This window comes from Trypanosoma cruzi, genomic scaffold, assembly GCF_000209065.1.
Source record: "Trypanosoma cruzi strain CL Brener 1047053512511 genomic scaffold, whole genome shotgun sequence".
Taxonomy (NCBI): domain Eukaryota; phylum Euglenozoa; class Kinetoplastea; order Trypanosomatida; family Trypanosomatidae; genus Trypanosoma; species Trypanosoma cruzi.
This window is the reverse complement of record NW_001849401.1, coordinates 1-16,704: the sequence shown is the minus strand read 5'-3', so window position 1 is coordinate 16,704 and position 16,704 is coordinate 1. Positions and strand designations below refer to the sequence as shown.

The window sequence follows — 16,704 nt, the reverse complement described above, 5'->3', positions numbered from 1 at the left end:
TGCCGCTGGTTTGGCTGCCGTGCCATCTCGAGCCTCAGCGGCTTTCATCCTCCCTTTTTTTCCGTCCTGCACCTCTGCTGCGTGTTTGTGTGCGCCCCTTCACGTGCGTGGCTCTCTTTTTTTCTTCTCTTTTTTTATTCTTTGCGTGACTGCAGGCACACACACAAACGCACGGCGTACATTTTGCGTTGCAGTTGGATGCTCCTCCTGCAGTTGGTGCTGGCAGCTGCGTCACTCCGTGGACATGAGGAGAAGGAAGGGGGAGGCGGTGAGATTGCGTCGCGGCTCTCATCCCCTGTGGGAATGCTGCACGGCGTGTGGCGGTATTGCTCTGAAGCGCCGCACCATCACGCACGAGGACGTGGCATGGAGTGGAGGATCTTTTTTTTTGTGTCTGCTGCTGTGGGTGTGGGTGTGTTTGCGTCGGACTTGTCGGCCCGATGGCCGCAGCGTGTGGCTGCCACTCTGTTCTCTCGGAGAATATGCTACCACGCTTTCAACTGTGTGTTGTCTCGGGGACAATGTGCTGGTGACTGTGCGATTGCCGGATGGAGGGAGAGGAGTGGAGGGAAGTGCGTGGGCGCCGCGGTCAAGAGTCGCGCTGAGCGTCTCGCCGCGGAAGGGAGGGCCTTGCCCAACGCAGCACCGCTCCTGTCGGGCATTCTATATCACTATGCAGCATCGTAGTCGACGCTAGCAGCACGCAGCGAGGCAGCGGATGCCGCCACCGCCACGAGTGCGACTGGAAGGGGACACTTCAGCTGTTGTGTTTCGAGGGGGCAATCCGTGTGGCACAGTGGCGTGCCCAAAACCTCCTCGCGGACTCCGCACAAGACACCGGGCACTGGCCGCGGAGTGTTTGCTTTAACTAAGACACTTTTTTGGAGTGCTTTCTCATTCCATAAGGACGGACGCCTGATTTTCCCTTTGTTTTTACTCAGGCGGATTGCTGCGCGATGACACCACAACGAGGCAGCTGTTTTCACCATGGAGGGGTATTGTCCGCAGGGTTACGCATTGGGAATGTGAATGACGGATGCAATGGGAAAAGAAGCGTCATGGTTCTTTTGTGCTGTGCGAATTGCAGAAATTTTCTATGTATATATATTCCTTGTGTGGGAGCTTTTCATGATGCATTTCTGCTGTGGCGTGTATGATTTGTGATACCTGCGTGTGGCCGTCGCTGCACCGAATTCTCTTCCCACTTTTTTGTGTTAGGGGCTATACCTACATGTATTTCTGCAGAGTGTTTGCGGTAAGGGCGGTGCCGCACGGGTGCGGGGACTGTGGCGAGCGGTATGCGTGAGCGAACCCTCCGTGCGCACCACGTTGTTGTTGTTGGCTCTCACCAACACTGTGCTGGGTGGATGACATTCACATATCGTTGTGGTGTTCCTCGTGCGTATGGTGTGCACCGAATACTGTGCCGTCACACTGTGCGGGTGACTCTCTTGTTGTGGCTGCGAGTCACGACTGTGCCTATTGTCTTTCTCTTTCTTATTCTCCACGTTGGGTGGTTATTGTTTAGATCTAACTCAATCCAAACAGAAAGACAAGGAGAAACGATGCCTGCTGGAAGGCCGGAGAGTGTACAAGGCGGCAATGTGGAGATTCGAGCGCCCACTGTGCCGCAAGGGGATTGTCGGAAGAGAACGAGGCCGGAGTCCTATACTGACACCTATCACCCCGCTGCGACTTGCGGAGGAGTGGGGAAAAGGCAGCAAACGAAGTGGACCCTTGACAGTCGGGTGGAGGATGTGCTGTTGGGGGGAAAGGATCGCATCACCAGCATGGGGCTGAACGAATTCCTTTGTAATTTTCTTGGCGGCAGGGGCGTTGTGGACGCCAATGAGGACGTCTCTATGGAGATGTTTCTTACGAACCCCATGCTTTTTTCCAACGGCGAAACGTTATCGTGCACATTAGCGGAATTCCCGTTATGCCGAGCGATGAAAATGCTACTGGAGGCTGCATATAAACTGAAAGGAGAAGGCGTGTTCTTGCTTGCACAGTGGAGGGATTTTGAAGGAAAGGATACGGTCACTCCCATTGCAAAGGGAGCACTCGACGCAGCCCTTCTTTTGTGGAGAGAAGAAGCAGAAAGAGAGGCAGAGAAAAGGGCAAGACGGAAGGCAAAGGAAAGGACAAGGCAAAAGCAACAAATAAAAATTACCCTTTCCACCAATATCGAAGATGTGCTGTTGAGGGGAAGAGTTCGCGCCAATAACACGAAGCTGAATGATTTTCTTACGGTCCATTTGGGCGGAAGGGGCGTCGTGGAAGCAAATCGGAATGTCTTGCTGGAGGAGTTTGTTAGGGACCCTGAGAGGTACATTGGCGATGAGGGATTATTGAACGAAATAAAGACATTATATAATTATGTGAGGATGGAGATTGCTGTAAGGAAGGAAATGGCTTTTTGTGAAGATTTACGCAGCCTTTGCGATAAAGGTGTGGACAATCTACTGAAGTGGTCAGAGGCTGCTGCGGAGGTAAAAGCAAGCGTTAATGGCATCACCAAGCATACTTTGGATGCAGCCCTCGTGGATGTGAGGAATCCAAAGACGACGAGTGCACCGATATACCTGGAGAGATTGTACGAGTCTGTGTACAATGCGAGGTGGAGCCATGTGGTGGAGGTCCCTGGCGGCGAGGGGACGGGACTGGAGGTGAGGGAAGGGAAACCAGAACAGTCATGGACTTACAAGGCGGTTGGCGACACTCTCGAAAAGAATAACGATGAGGAGCAATCCGGTGCAGCACGTCTCAGGCTGATGGTGCTCGCCTCGGACAAGGGATGGCCGTACTCGTGGAAATGGGAGGAGCATAAATTCATTCATGACTGCTATGTGAACTGTGAGGTGGAGCGAGCGTGGCAGATCGTCAGCAGCGATCTCACCGAATGGTTCAGCAGTCACGGTGAGGCCGACTTTACGCCCAAGAAGCGTGTGTTGATGGGGACGCCCGGGATCGGGAAATCTTTGGCTGCCAGTTCGTACCTCCTCTACCAGCTGCTGCACTACGATATCAAGAAACTCCAAGTGGTTGTCCACTGTTTTGGAGCTACGACGTACGTGTTTAACAAGACCATCCAGACGGTGACAAAATGCGAGGGTAATGAAATCTCCAAGATTGTTTTGTATGGTTTGTGGCAGCGTGGAATTAAGGGGTACATTATCTACGATGTGACATGGCAAGAGACACCGCCAGCGAGTTATTTTGCTTCTTTTCGTGAATGGGGCATGATTGTGGTGTCATCCCCAAACCTGGACAACTATGATGGATGGGCGACTCAAGTAAAAGCCACGCGAATCATCATGAATTGCCCCGACGAGATGGATGTGAAGGCGATGTGTGCATGGATGAAGCGTGACGAGACTGCGGGGAAAAAAGCGGAATGCTGGAAGATGGTCGAAGAACGCATGGAAAAAGTGGGGCCGCTTCCACAGCATATCTTTCGTGCGGAAGATTTTAAAGCACGATTTGGTGCAGTTGAAAATGCCTTGGAAGCGATCAATTCTCGGTATGCTGACAGTCGCTTTATACTTCCGGGAAGGGGGCTATGGTATTCTAAGGATCCGTCCGAAAAACTCGTGAGGATTGTCCGAATAAGAGGAGAACGCAGTCTTGAGAGGTTTCGTAACGCACCGATATGTTATTTCCTTGGGTCTCGATCAGCGAATATTTTGGCAAAGGCAATGAGTGAGAAAGGCTTTTTGTTGCTAGTATTGGGGTCGAGGAAAACTATTTCGTCCGCATGTACGGACAGGTTTTGTTTGTGCGCGCTCATCCTTGATGGGTTTGTCAGTGCAATGGCAGAGGAACTCAAGGAGCTGAGGCCACCAGCACATGATATTCAGGACACAGTGATGAAAGCAAATCCTGGAGCGCACCCCACCGAAATACGTGAAATACCTGGAGTTGGAGGAATTAATGAGAAACAAAATATAAATTATCAGGTGCTGTACATGCCGGTAGCCAGGGACTTTCCGCTGGTGGACTGCTTTTTCTTCGTGGAGTCACCGCGGAGGACGCTGGTGGGGCTGCGGATGACTACGGCGGGCGAGCATCACACGACAACCAGCACCGTGTGGCAGTTCACTCAGTATCTATCGGAGTTTTTTAATGGTTGGGGTGAATTTGCTCAAGGATTGTCGTGGGAGATTATTTATGTGCAGGACGCAGACGGCACGCCGATGAATGACTGGCAGAGATGTGATGTCGTCGACCCGCCGAGTGTGGGAGATGTTGATCATGAGAGGATCGCGGAGTTCTGGGAAACCACACATCAGTACCAGTTTGCGCTGACAGAGTGTTTTCTTAGGCGCATGTTGTAATCCCGAAGATGCTGAAACTTCGTGAGGCAAAAAGCTTAGACGAGAAGATTGAAGAAATAATTGAGGAGGTTAGCGCAGTGCGTTTATGATGGATTATGTTAGCGAGTGTTTTTACGGCTTTTATATTTTTGTTTCTGCAGGGTTAGGTCAGAGAATGTCTTTTTTTCAGAGAATTATCGTGGTCAAGAGTGTCGCACCACTACAACTATTTTTTCATTTTTTCATTTTTTTTTTACTTCTGTGAATGCTCCGTCGCCCCTGGAGGCCTTTGCGGGATGTGGGGGCCGCAGAATTTCTTTTTTTTCTTATGGGAGTTTGTGAGAAGAATGCCTGCGAGGACGGCTGGCTGCCCAAATAAATTTATATCTCGCGCAAACGAAGATATCTCTTCACAACTTTTTTCTCTTTTATCGTACGGTCTTTTGGGAGACCGCGATTGAGGGAGTCAAGGAGCCAACAGCTGTAAGACGAAATTATTATTATTTTTTATTTTTTCCGTCCCACCCAATTTGTGATTCCCACCCTTGTGGGTGGAGGACCCCAAAGGCCTGCCGCTTCGCAGGGGATAAGTGTTTCTAATTTGTAACTGTGCGCAGCAGTCCACGGCAGTGATTGACAGAATGTGCATATATTTTGGGGAAAACATTACGGCGAGCTCATTGCCTCTCCATTTACCGCTTTTTTTCCTGTCCTTTTTGGATGATTTCAGAGTCCGGCCAGCGGCCCAGAAGATTATGAATTGTTGTTTCCCTCTCGGTCTTTCTCCTCTTTGCTTTCTTTCTGTCTTTGACCCTCCTGTCTGTGCATGCAACAAATGCACAGCGCAGCATTCAATGTGATATTCTCCCAATGGAGGCGAAAGCCGTTTCTGCTCCCACCAAACCACGATGCCGTCCTCGCAGCTCCCCGCGACAGTGCGGGTGGACGGCAGCAGGGTGCAGTTGTATCGCCCCCAGCCCCTGAGGGATGCCGGATTTGCGGTTGCTGGAGCCTTATTTGACGTCGTTGAGGCGTTGGACGTGCCGGACGCAAGTACACTCTTCCGAAAATTGTGTGCCACTGCCGCCCCCAACTTTACTCAGGAACGCAAGAACATGGTGGCCATCAGCTACGGCGTGCGTTCTTCACCAAGGCGACAACTCATGTACGGCTCTGCAGCCGGAGAAGGATATGCTGCTTGCGTCATCACTGAATTTATTCGGCTGGGCGCCAAAAAGGGCATTTTTGTCTTCTCATGCCACGTCATTGGGTCAACAGAGCACCGCGCAGACCTTCTTGACGCCGACAACGAGCTCGGCGTTATTGTGGGCTCCGTGAGGGAGGGACCTCGTGTGCGAATGGTGGCGCGAATTCGTGTCTCATTGGCCGGCGACGCTCGAGCGGCGATGGACATTATTGTCAAAAACTATGAGAAATAGCTTTTCCCCGTGCTGTGTGAAAAGCAGCCAACGCCTGAGCTGGAGGCAATGCCTTCCTATTTGCCCGACACCGTCGTTCTTCAGCTTTACCGCGATGATGGTGAGGCGGAGTTTGCACATTATATGGATGCAAACTCCCTGACATTTGTCGCATTGGGAGATGCCGGACGGCCCGCTTTGTGTGGCATTGATGCCACCGCGCAGCCACAACACGAAGGGGCCCAACAAGCACTGGTGTCGGCAGCAGGAATTGTCTCCGGCATTTGCCGCCGTCGTCTGCGTGTTCCCTTCGGCATGTCAGAATTCAGTGAGTTGTTGCGCCGAGCGTACAACACGGAAAAAGGCAACCGCAACAATAGCCTCACTGGTTCTACCGAGACGGCTTTATTGGCTCACGCCTTTTCGGATGCCGTGTGGGCGGAGGAATCGTTCCATTGTCTCTCCACGACTCGTCGTGTTGGTAATATTCTTGTCTCGACCGGAATCGGATCCGCCACAAGGGATCTTGCCGTTGACAAGTGGCGTCTTGATCAGGACATCATGGAGTTGCGGGATGAACTCATGATTGCCCGGGCCGTGTACGACCACAGGCATTGTGGCTATGAGTCCAACAGGCCATTTCAGGCATAAAAGAGGAAGGGATGAAGCGCTTCAACGCCATTGAGAGCAACCGTGAGGAGGCGCGGGAACGGCAGCTGAGTGTGTTTCTCGAGCGCGCCAAGCATGAGGCGGAGAAGATGATCAAAGAGCTTGAGCAGAGAAGTGGGACCACGTTGGATGAACTTGGGAGGGCTCTGGAGGCGAAAAAGCGGGAGAGCAGTGCTCTGCAGGCTGACCGCGAAAGCCGCAATTGGGGGTGCGAGCATAAGCTGGAGAAGATCCGAACGAGGAAACAGGACGAGGAGAGTGCCTCTGAGAGGTTGCGGCAGGCGATGCAGCAGCCGGAGCAAGGACTCAGCCTACGGCAGAGCGCCATTTGTACGAGGGAGCAGCAGCTCGAGATGGTTCAACTTGACGGGGTGAGGGGGCGAGAGGCCGTCATGCGGGAGCGGCATTCCATTGAGGCGGTGCGAAGGACCGTCCGGGAGGAGCGGTGTCGCCAGCGGAGGCAGTGGATCCATCAGATTAGGAAGTGAATGCAAGATCCCCGGAACAGGTGCGTCCCTTGGCCGAGGAGCGGAAGAAGAAGCGCGAGCAGGCGACAGCCAAGGAGGACGCCGCCGAGAGGGCTCTTGCTGCCGACGTCAAAATGATCGAGGAGTATTTGCCGAAGCTCATTTCCGTTGAAGACATTCCTGTGAACCCGGAGGAGACGGACGTTAATTGACGCCAGTTTGACGAGGTCTTCACGCAAGAGGAGCAGACATACTTGGCCGGCGCTGAAGAGGAAAAGGCCCGCGAGGAGAGGCTGGGACGAGGACTCGAGGTGTATCGACAGCGTATGCTTGATGAATACGTGGCAAAGAAAAATGAAAAACTGCATGATGCCGAGGCAACGGAACGCCACCTCAGTTCTGTTGTGGATCAGGTGCTGAATTACTTACGCAACAGGGTCCGCGTGACAAAGATACCGAGCAAGGGCAATGCTCGCAGACGCCTATGTTTTCTCTTGGAGGACTGCAAACGTATTCATTCCTGTGATCTGGACCATCAGGGATTCCCGTTAAATCGCAAACGCCCTCCAGTCACCATGTGGATATGTGACATCGAAAAAGTTCTCATCGGCCTGTCCACAACCTCATTTGTGAACTACGGCGGCGAGGCACAGCTGGCAAAAACACGCCAGGAGGCAGTTTTTGACAATGGGACGCACCGCCATGATCCCACGCAAGACATCACTCCGTCCCGCCTTGGAACAAAAAACCACCGCGCATTCGCGCTTTTACTTCGCGGTGGGAAATCGTTGGAAGTGGTTTGTGAGACTGACAGCGACTGCGAGGCTTGGCCTGTTGCTCTCAAGCGTCTACTGCATTTGAAGACTCCTGTGGAAAGGCTTCTTGAGGAACGACGGGGTACGTGAAGAGACGCACGTGCGCAGGCGAGCGATAATGACGTGGAAATGCGGTGGGGTGGCCCACCTGACACCCGCAATATGGAGGATTTGTTTCTTTGGCCCCCGATGCGGCAGCTCTTTGCGGCGAGGATCACATTCAGCCAGCTCTCTTCCTTCGGGTGGAACAGGAGCCGGCTGAAAAGTCTCAAAGGAGCACAATAACCGCCTGTGGCGTCAGAGTTTGCTCGGGCCCGGATCTCTTTTGCCCTGGCCAACTTTACGACTACTTGTGCGAAAAGCGTGTCGCCCCGCCTCCGTACTAATGCCGTGGGATATTTTATTGTTTTTCTCTTTTTTTCCCATGGCTATTTTTGGTTTCCTTGTGTGCTCTTTTGGATGTATTGAGGCGGCTGGTTGGAGAGAGGCTAACTGCCGCACAATTTCGTGTGAGAAGTGGACTTTTGAACCCCAAGTGTTTGGGTTATTAGCGTGTAAAGGGAAGAAAAAAGGAAATGATGGTCACCACCAGTACTACTGCTGCTGCTTCTTTCCTTTTCTTTGCTGCCGCTTTTAAGTGGGCTATCCATCATTTCTTGTGGGTGTTCCACATCCTTCTTCTTTTTCCTCGGTTTCTGGATGCGTTTTTTTAGCACCGCCGTTGTGGGGCCGTTGCTTTGCCAACATGCATACGGGGGTGGTGCTCCTTCCCATAGATGTGCCGTGAAAAATATTAATATGTTTTCAAATGCGCCGTGTGCTTCTCTGTGTGCGTGTAATGTGGGGCTTAGGCCTCACCCAGGCGGGGGCAATGACACCTTTGCACCATTGCGAGGCGGCCGTCGAGGCGGTGCACTAGCACAATAAACTGTGCGTTCCATATCACACAGAGTATTCGCTACTGTGGGAATCGAACACTTGTTTTTTGGTGGAACTACCAGGGCTTATCCACTGGGTGCGGTGCGTTGATTCGGAAAAGGGAACAGAAGGACGTCCTCTATGAGGTGTGCCTGTGGAGGGAGAACTGAACTGCTACCTTGGTGACTATAAAATATTGGTATTTATCTGAAACGAGGGGGTGCATCGCTGTGCATGACGAGAATTCATTCATACGGACGTGATGCGGCGGGTGGAGGAGGCCAACGGGCATGTGCAATACGAGAGCGATGCCATTGTTGCCTGTTGAGATGATTTGGGCAGTGATGATAATGATGGGGCGAACGCTCTCAGGTAGAAACGCTCTTCTCGATGTCAAGGTATTAAAGTTGCACGGTAATGTGCCGCAGGTTGACCGGACCTCTTTTTGTGAGTTTTTCCGACACGTCGGTGGAGCTGCTCGGCGTTCTCCAAAGGAGTGTTCTGTTCTGCACAGGCGTGGCTGCCCGAGGATTGTATCCGCCACTGGCGGACTGAAGCGTGCACGACGATCCTCCGACGGACCCAGCGTGTTGTAATCACCGCACTGGACGGTCAATCCCGCATTGGCAACGTTGGGGACTCTCTGCTGTTCCTCATGCCACACGAGGCGGGATGCATCCCATGCGTGAGGACCCTTTATCGCCAAGGAGAGAGGGATCAGTGGCTCCTTACGGGAAATGGGGCGGCAGCAGCAGCAAATGGAAGAATGACAATGCGACTCGTCTCTTTCCACCACCTGACGACGTTGGACGCAAAAGGCGGACCACATGTGAATGCAGAGCACGGCGCACTTACGTGTGCACTGTTATTTGACCTGTCGTGAAGCGGGATGGAGCCGTCAACGACTCACCTGGTGGAGATGCGAGCTGGAACGATGATCTCGCCCGACTCGCACCGTGTGTGTTCCCATCGTGCATGCGGGCGCACGCAGGGCACTCCAGAGAGCCTATAAACCGTGTTTTAAATTTGTGTATGCTCACATTGGCCACGTCGCACACGGTTTCCTTCTTGGCAAGAGACCCGGTGATGTTTGGGCACAACTGCAGAGCTTTATTGGGGAGGACGCAAAGACCGCGAGAGAGGCGTCTTCTCTCGACACACAGGAGGGAGGAAGAGGGTGCGAGGGCTTTCGAGGTTGGATGCGACCGCAGTTGGCGGTGCGTCACGATGATTGGCCGCGAGGTGTGATTGCGCGGAAGCAGTGCAGTGTGACTTTTATTGCTGGTGGGCGGGGAATTGGACGGAGGCCGGCACGGAGTGAAGAGAGAAGTGACACACCCACGAAGCAAGAGGCCAATGTTGCAGTGACGTTGGTGAAGTGTTTTCCATGGGATGAGCTGAGATGCTTCTCCCATGGCGCTTAGCTGTGCCTGCGCCAGCCCGTGTTTTTTATTTTTTTTACTCCACAGTGTCCAGGCTTTTGATTTTTGCTTGCTTGGCACTCCTCCACCATGGGAGTCAACGAGTCACGACGACCTGTCGGGATGCCAAACCCACGGGAATCGTGGGCTTTAGCGTGGTCAATCTGGATCAGTGAGCGGAGACCTGCGGCACCTCATTCTGCGGCGAGTATCTCACTCACTGTCACGGGTATCTGCGCCTGTGTGTGTCTGCCCCATGACCGGCATTTGTATGGCGCACGCAGTTTGCAGGGCTGAGGGAAAGGGCGGGGATCCCCACTGGCACGTGTCTGCAGTCATAATGCGTAAATTGTGGACTTGTTTGTGCGGCAAGGTAGCAGGTCGCTCAGGAGAAGCAGCATAGACTGGGAGTACACTTTCTAGCGGCGCGTGTTTGGTGACTACCGAGGCGAATGCCCCAAAGGGACGTATGTGGGTGATGCAGATGCACTGGATATGCGCAATGCCATGCCTCGTGACAGGGAGCGAGGGATGAGTGGCGTGATTCCTCCTGCCATAGACCTATCAACTTTTGAGCAGTTGGAGTGAGGCCAAGGGGACAAGCGTGTGTTTCTTCACCTTCTTGCGGGAGGACGCGCAGAGGTTGGATTTCTTTTGTTACTTTGTTGTCACGGTGCCTACGGCGACGTTAATGGGGGGTTTGTTCTCCAGGGGCATTCATTGTGCGATTTGTGCGTGTTCGGTGTCCAACGCTTTCAGCACCGCCGAATATGGTGTTGCGCAGGATCGGAATACATGGATGTGCGAGAGCATTGTGTCGCTCGCTCGTAATAACACATACGCACAGTTTCAGTGAGTCTGATACGTCACGTTCTTCGGAACGGTCGAAATCACTTGTGGGACGTCACTTAATTTGCGGCATCGGGACAGCGATGGAAAATGGAGAGATATGCCGAGAACGTAATGCCACTCCGTGATGCCGCAGGCTGGCGGCGACAAGGATCAGGGAGCCTCTACCCAACATTGAGAAGAGGGCGGCACTCTGATGATCCGGTTTTGCGCTTTTGGAACTCCTGATGTAGTGTACACTGTGTGGGCCTTCTTGCTGCGAATATGCAGAGGGGTGATGTGGGGTGGAATTATTGTTGAGGGCAGCACGGACGCCGCCTGACCTTTATTGGAGGGATGAGTACTGTTATTCCGTGCTTCCTGGTCTGCGTTGTCGCACTCATGCTGTGAGTGCGGATGGCCACAGTAGTGGAGCTGAATACGGTTCAATGTGTGTTGCTCACGGGGACTGCGCGACACATGTTTTTTTGTTGGGAGGCCCAAAGGAGGGGCGCATCGCCGTTGCGTGATTCCCGCGGCAGTCCATTACTCTGCGACGGTGCATGCCGCCGTCCGCTGCGCCACTGCAAGCCTTTGTCTTTGTGAGAAATGGGGAGCGTGACTGCTGTGGCGGTGGTCGAATTTTCTTGAATTGGTGCTTTTGGTGATCTCACTTAGAGTGCCGAGCAGCGAGGGGCCGCACACGCCCAGGAGGTGGGAGTGTGTGCTGCAACCGCACTTGCGATTTGCAGTTGGGATGTGACAAGTTTCTTTGGTATTTTTATTTTTGGTGATATGCGGGGCAGCGGTGTGTTTGCGTGTGCGGGCTGCTCATGGCTGCCGGTGTTGCCTTTCCTGCTGTTCTCCCGCTCAACTCCTTTGCGTGCGACGGACCAAGCGTTCTTACGGGCGTGTGGTGCGGCCGCGTTCTTGTTTGGGAAGAAAAAGCCTTCCCCAGGCATAATGAGACTGCCGCCCGTGCCACACGAGGCAGCGGGGAGTTTCCTGGAATTTATTGGCGGGGTGGCACCGCACCCATGCCGTGTGGTAGGTTTGTATTCTGCAATGCACGGTGATGGGGATGTGTGGTGACGACTTCCTCCAGTGGAGCGACACGAGCAGCACGGGGAGCGGAACGGAGGAGTGGTGGCTGCGTGCTTCCAAGTGATACGTGAATGGCAAATGCAATATGAAAGGCAGCGTCACGGCACTCTTTTGCCATGCACACCGCAGATATTTTCCACAAAGCATGCAAGTTGCACTCTTTTCTGTTGTGTGGGGGATTACCGTGATGCATCGCTGTTGTGGCGTGTATGATTTGTGTGTCTGCGTGTGGCCGTTGTGCACCGAATTCTCCTCCACTTTTGTGTGCTTCTGTCAGTGACGATGTGTCCACGTCCTCTTGCAGGGTGTGTGCGGTGACGGCGGTGCCACACGGGTGCGGGACCGTAGCGAGCGGTATGCGTGGACGAACCCTCCGTGCGCACCGCTTTGTTGTTGTTTGCTCTCTCCAACACTGTGCTGGGTGGATGAGATCCACTCGCCGTCGTTGTGGTGGTCCTCGTGCATGTGGTGTGCGTCGAATACTGCGCCGTCACACTGTGTGGGTGAGTCCCTTGTTGAGGCCTCGATTCATGACTGTGCCTATTGTCTTTCTTTTTCTCATCCCCCTTTTTTGTTTGGTGGCCATTGTTTAGATCTAACTCAAACTAACTAAGAAAGCAAGGAGAAACGATGTCTGGAAGGCCCGAGGAAGGACTTTACGGCAATGTGGAGAGTCAATCGTCCAATGTCTCGCAGGGAGGTCGGAGGAGAACGAGGTCGGACTTTGAGGGTGACACAGATTATTCCTCTACGACTCGTAGAAGATTGGAGGGAATACGTCGACCGCAGTGGACCATGAGCAGCACTGTAGAGGATATTCTGCTGGAGGGAAGCACTAACAGGGCCAACACGAAGCTGAACGATTTCCTCCGGAGCAACTTGGGCGAGGAGTGGGTTGTGAAAAGAAATGGGAACGTCACGATGGGGAATTTTGTTCAGAATCCCGAGACGTTTATCAAAAAGAAAGGGTTATTACACACAATAAAGACATCGCCGTCATACCAAGTGCTGGAGGCTATTAATAAGCTTCATCACGAGGGTGTGTATTTTCTCTGGCAATGGAGGGAATATGAAGGAAGGGATACGCTCACTCCTCTTGCAAGTGGAAAGCTAAACGGACTACTCGCTGAGATACAGAAAGAAGAAAGGCGGGAGGCAGACGAAAGAGCGAAGCGGGAGGAGGAAAAATTAATACGAGAGGCGGAAGCAAGAGTGAGGCAGGAGGCAGAGGAAAGGGTAAGACGGCGTGAGGCAGAAATGAAATTTACCATGTCCACTAATATCGAAGATGTGCTTTTTCAAGGAGGAGTCCGCGTCAAGGACATAAAGCTGAATGATTTTCTTCTGCTGGAAATGGAAGGCAAGGGCATTGTGGACACCAATCGGAGTGTTTTGCTGGAGGAGTTTTTTAATGAACCCACGGAGTATATCCACGATGCGAGAGTACTGAACGGAATGAAGACAACGGTTCGTTATTTGAAGATGGGGAGGGCTGTAATGAAGGAAGTGGATATGGAAAAAGTTGCACGCATGCTTCACGAGAAAGGTGTTGTCTCTCTCGAACAATGGAGGAACTATGAAGGAAAGGATACGGTCAGTCCTCTTGCAAAGGGAACACTAGACGCTGCTCTTTCTCGGGTGCAGACATCAACGTCCGTGGTTAAATCAACGGTGCTGGAGGGATTGTACGAGTCTGTGTACAATGCGAGTTGGAGCCATGTCGTGGAAGTTTCTGGTAGCGAGGGGACGGTAATGAAGGTGGAAGAGGGGAAACCGAAACAGTCATGGACGTACAAGGAAGTTGGCGAAACCCGCGAAAAGGATGACAGTGTGCAGCAATCCGGTGAAGCACCTCCCGTGTTGATGGTGCTTACCTCGGACAAGGGATGGCCGTACTCGTGGGAGGAGGATGAATTCATTCGTGACTGCCACGTGAACTGTGAGGTGGAGCGAGCGTGGCGGATCGTCGAGCATTATCTAAACGAATGGTTCATCCCTCACGGTGGGACCAACTTGACGCCTGGGCGGCTTTTGTTGATTGGGACGCCCGGGATCGGGAAGTCGATGAATGCCGGCTCGTACCTCCTTTACCAGCTGCTGCACTACGATGTCGAGAAACTCCCTGTGGTTCTGTACGTTATTGGAAATGATGCATTCTTGTTTGAAAAGACCACCAAGACGGTGACAAAATACATGGGTGACTTCAGTATTGACGATGTTCTTCGTTCCCTTTCTATCCCCGGGGTGAATGCGTATATTATCTACGACGTGGCAAAAGGGGGCCGTAAACCGTATCAGATTGCTACTACTCGGGGATGGGGCATGATTGTGCTCTCATCTCCAAACGAGGACAACTTTGACGCATGGGAGAAATACAAGTCACCGAAGCGAATCATAATGAATTGTCCTGAAAAAGACGATGTGAAGGCGATGTGCGTTTGGATGAAGCGCAATGATTCAAGTGTACAAGCTGAGTACTGGAGGAATATAAATGGTCGAATGGAAGAAGTGGGACCAATTCTTCGCTACATCTTTGATGACAGCAAATACGATGGTCGGATTCAATCGTGCGGAGATACTGTTGATAAACTGAACCGCATCGATGCCGAATATTACCTTCACTTCGGAACTACGCAATTGTTGGGTGGTGACAAAGTGTCTCACAAACTTGTGAGGATCGTCCGAGTACGAGGAGTACACAATATTGAATCGACCTTTAATGGACTGATGTCTCCTTATCTCGGAAATTTAACATTATGCAAATTGGCGGAGTTAATGGCGCCGAATGATTTTATTTTACTCATATTGGCTATAAAGGACGATCTCATATCAAAAGTCCTTGAAAAGCATTCCGTGTTTGCATTTTTGAGCGAGGCCTTTGTAAATGCAATAATACCGAAACTCAATGAGCTGAAAATGAAAAAAAATAAAGATGCTCCGCCACATCTCTGTGCGTTGAGAGTGCATCCAAATGAGCGCCCTCTCAAGCCCCTTCCTTTACCGTTACTGGAAAATTTTGAGAAGAAAATTGAAATAGAGTCTCGGGTGCTGTACAAACCGGTGGCCCAAAACTTTCCGCTGTTGGACGCCTTTTTCTTCATGGAGTCAAATCCGAAGACCATGGTTGGGCTGCAGATTACTACGGCAAGTGAGCACCACACCATACCCAGCACCGTGAATCTGTTCAAAGAAAATATGGCGAAATATTTTAATGGTTGGGGTGAATTTTCTCAAGGATTGTCGTGGGAGATTATTTATATACAACACGCAGACAGCACGCCGATGACTGGCTGGCAGAGATGTGGTCCCGCCAAAACCGATAATTTGAGCGACGATGAAAAAGAAATTGTGGCGTTCTGGGAGAAGGAGGTACACCAGTACCAAGTTTCTGTATCATCCAGAGACTTTAGAAGAAAAGAAGCTCTCCCAATTGTGGAAGAAGAACAAGAACAGGAAACAGAATAGGAAATGAAAAGTGAAAGAGACATTTTGATTTATGGTAAATTTTTTTTTCGAAATATATAAATATATACAGACACTTGTGTGTGCATACGTTGCGGATGCACCAGCATCACGCGGCAGCACCGCAAAAAAGTGTTAAGAATGTTCAACGCGAGTGATAATAGCAGTGACAGAAGAAATTAAGTGAGGAAAGGGAAATTTATATTTTTGGTGAAAAAAATATATTGAGTTGTTTAATACATGTGAATGTTTGTTTTTTTATACGGCACCGGTGCACCATCCGCTTTAGGAGTAAGACGTGGAGATGCCAAGAAAATTACAACGCGATATTCATTCACAATGACAGAAAAAGAAATCAGGGATGCCAGGGGCGTTTTAATTAGTGGTAAGAAAATATTGAAGGATTTTTATTTATGCGAATGCTTCTATTTGTATACAAGACGTAATAAGAGAATTGCTCTGTCATTAAGGAATTGCTGTCTTTAGCTGTATCGTAGTGTTAATACATTTTCCTTTTTATTCTATTTTTTTATAGGACCGATCATTAAGTGAAGCATCTTCAAGAGATGGACGAAGGGTAAGTTCTATTGAGGAAACAGTGCGCTCTCCGTGTGGCCGCGTGGGGTTAGGCACCGCGTCATGGATGGATGATAATCCGCTTCCGCGTTAGGCTCTTTGGGTGATTGCTGGCTTGGTGTGCGTTGTTTTTGTTGGCAGCGGGGCTGTGACCGTATCCCGTTGTCCGTGGGATTGATCTGGAGGCGGTGGCGCTGTGTCGCTTCTCATCTTCCATTGTGGGTGACTGCTGGCGGTGTGTGCGTTTGTTGTGTGGAGGACTGTCTCGCAGTTTACGCGCACAGTGAGCCACAACTGCTGTGAAAGGCCGCGTCTTTTTAGTATAGACTTATTGCCGTTGTGGGATGTATTTGACCATGCTTTTCGTTATATGAGTGCTGGGCGTGATTTACCGGAGCGTTGGGCGCGATCATCCGCCACGGCCAATTTGTATGGTTGAGCACGCGTGTGCGGGTTAGGGTTAGGGTTAGGGTTAGGGTTAGGGTTAGGGTTAGGGTTAGGGTTAGGGTTAGGGTTAGGGTTAGGGTTAGGGTTAGGGTTAGGGTTAGGGTTAGGGTTAGGGTTAGGGTTAGGGTTAGGGTTAGGGTTAGGGTTAGGGTTAGGGTTAGGGTTAGGGTTAGGGTTAGGGTTAGGGTTAGGGTTAGGGTTAGGGTTAGGGTTAGGGTTAGGGTTAGGGTTAGGGTTAGGGTTAGGGTTAGGGTTAGGGTTAG

General features: G+C 51.5%; 2 protein-coding genes and 3 pseudogenes across 2 annotated transcripts, besides 6 other annotated features; all 5 read left to right on the top strand.

The window, feature by feature from the left end:
* Positions 1–16,704: part of a sequence feature (areas not merged during assembly with more than two copies in the genome that could not be assigned to a particular haplotype) that runs on past the window's edge.
* Tc00.1047053507167.70 (retrotransposon hot spot (RHS) protein, putative) lies at positions 1,566–4,337 on the top strand (the record flags this gene model as incomplete). The annotated part of the gene is made up of 1 exon (XM_814469.1): positions 1,566–4,337. The coding sequence occupies one exon, from the start codon at positions 1,566–1,568 to the stop codon at positions 4,335–4,337; it is 2,772 nt and encodes a 923-aa protein (XP_819562.1).
* Positions 4,648–5,073: a mobile genetic element.
* Positions 4,808–4,832: a sequence feature (AT_rich).
* Positions 5,187–8,072, top strand: Tc00.1047053507167.50 (annotated as a pseudogene).
* Tc00.1047053507167.41 lies at positions 8,948–9,973 on the top strand (annotated as a pseudogene).
* On the top strand, positions 10,115–10,612 carry Tc00.1047053507167.31 (annotated as a pseudogene).
* On the top strand, positions 12,587–15,421 carry Tc00.1047053507167.20 (retrotransposon hot spot (RHS) protein, putative; the record flags this gene model as incomplete). Its single annotated transcript, XM_814468.1, has 1 exon — positions 12,587–15,421. The coding sequence occupies one exon, from the start codon at positions 12,587–12,589 to the stop codon at positions 15,419–15,421; it is 2,835 nt and encodes a 944-aa protein (XP_819561.1).
* Positions 16,263–16,446: a repeat region.
* Positions 16,446–16,704: a repeat region.
* Positions 16,449–16,704: a microsatellite.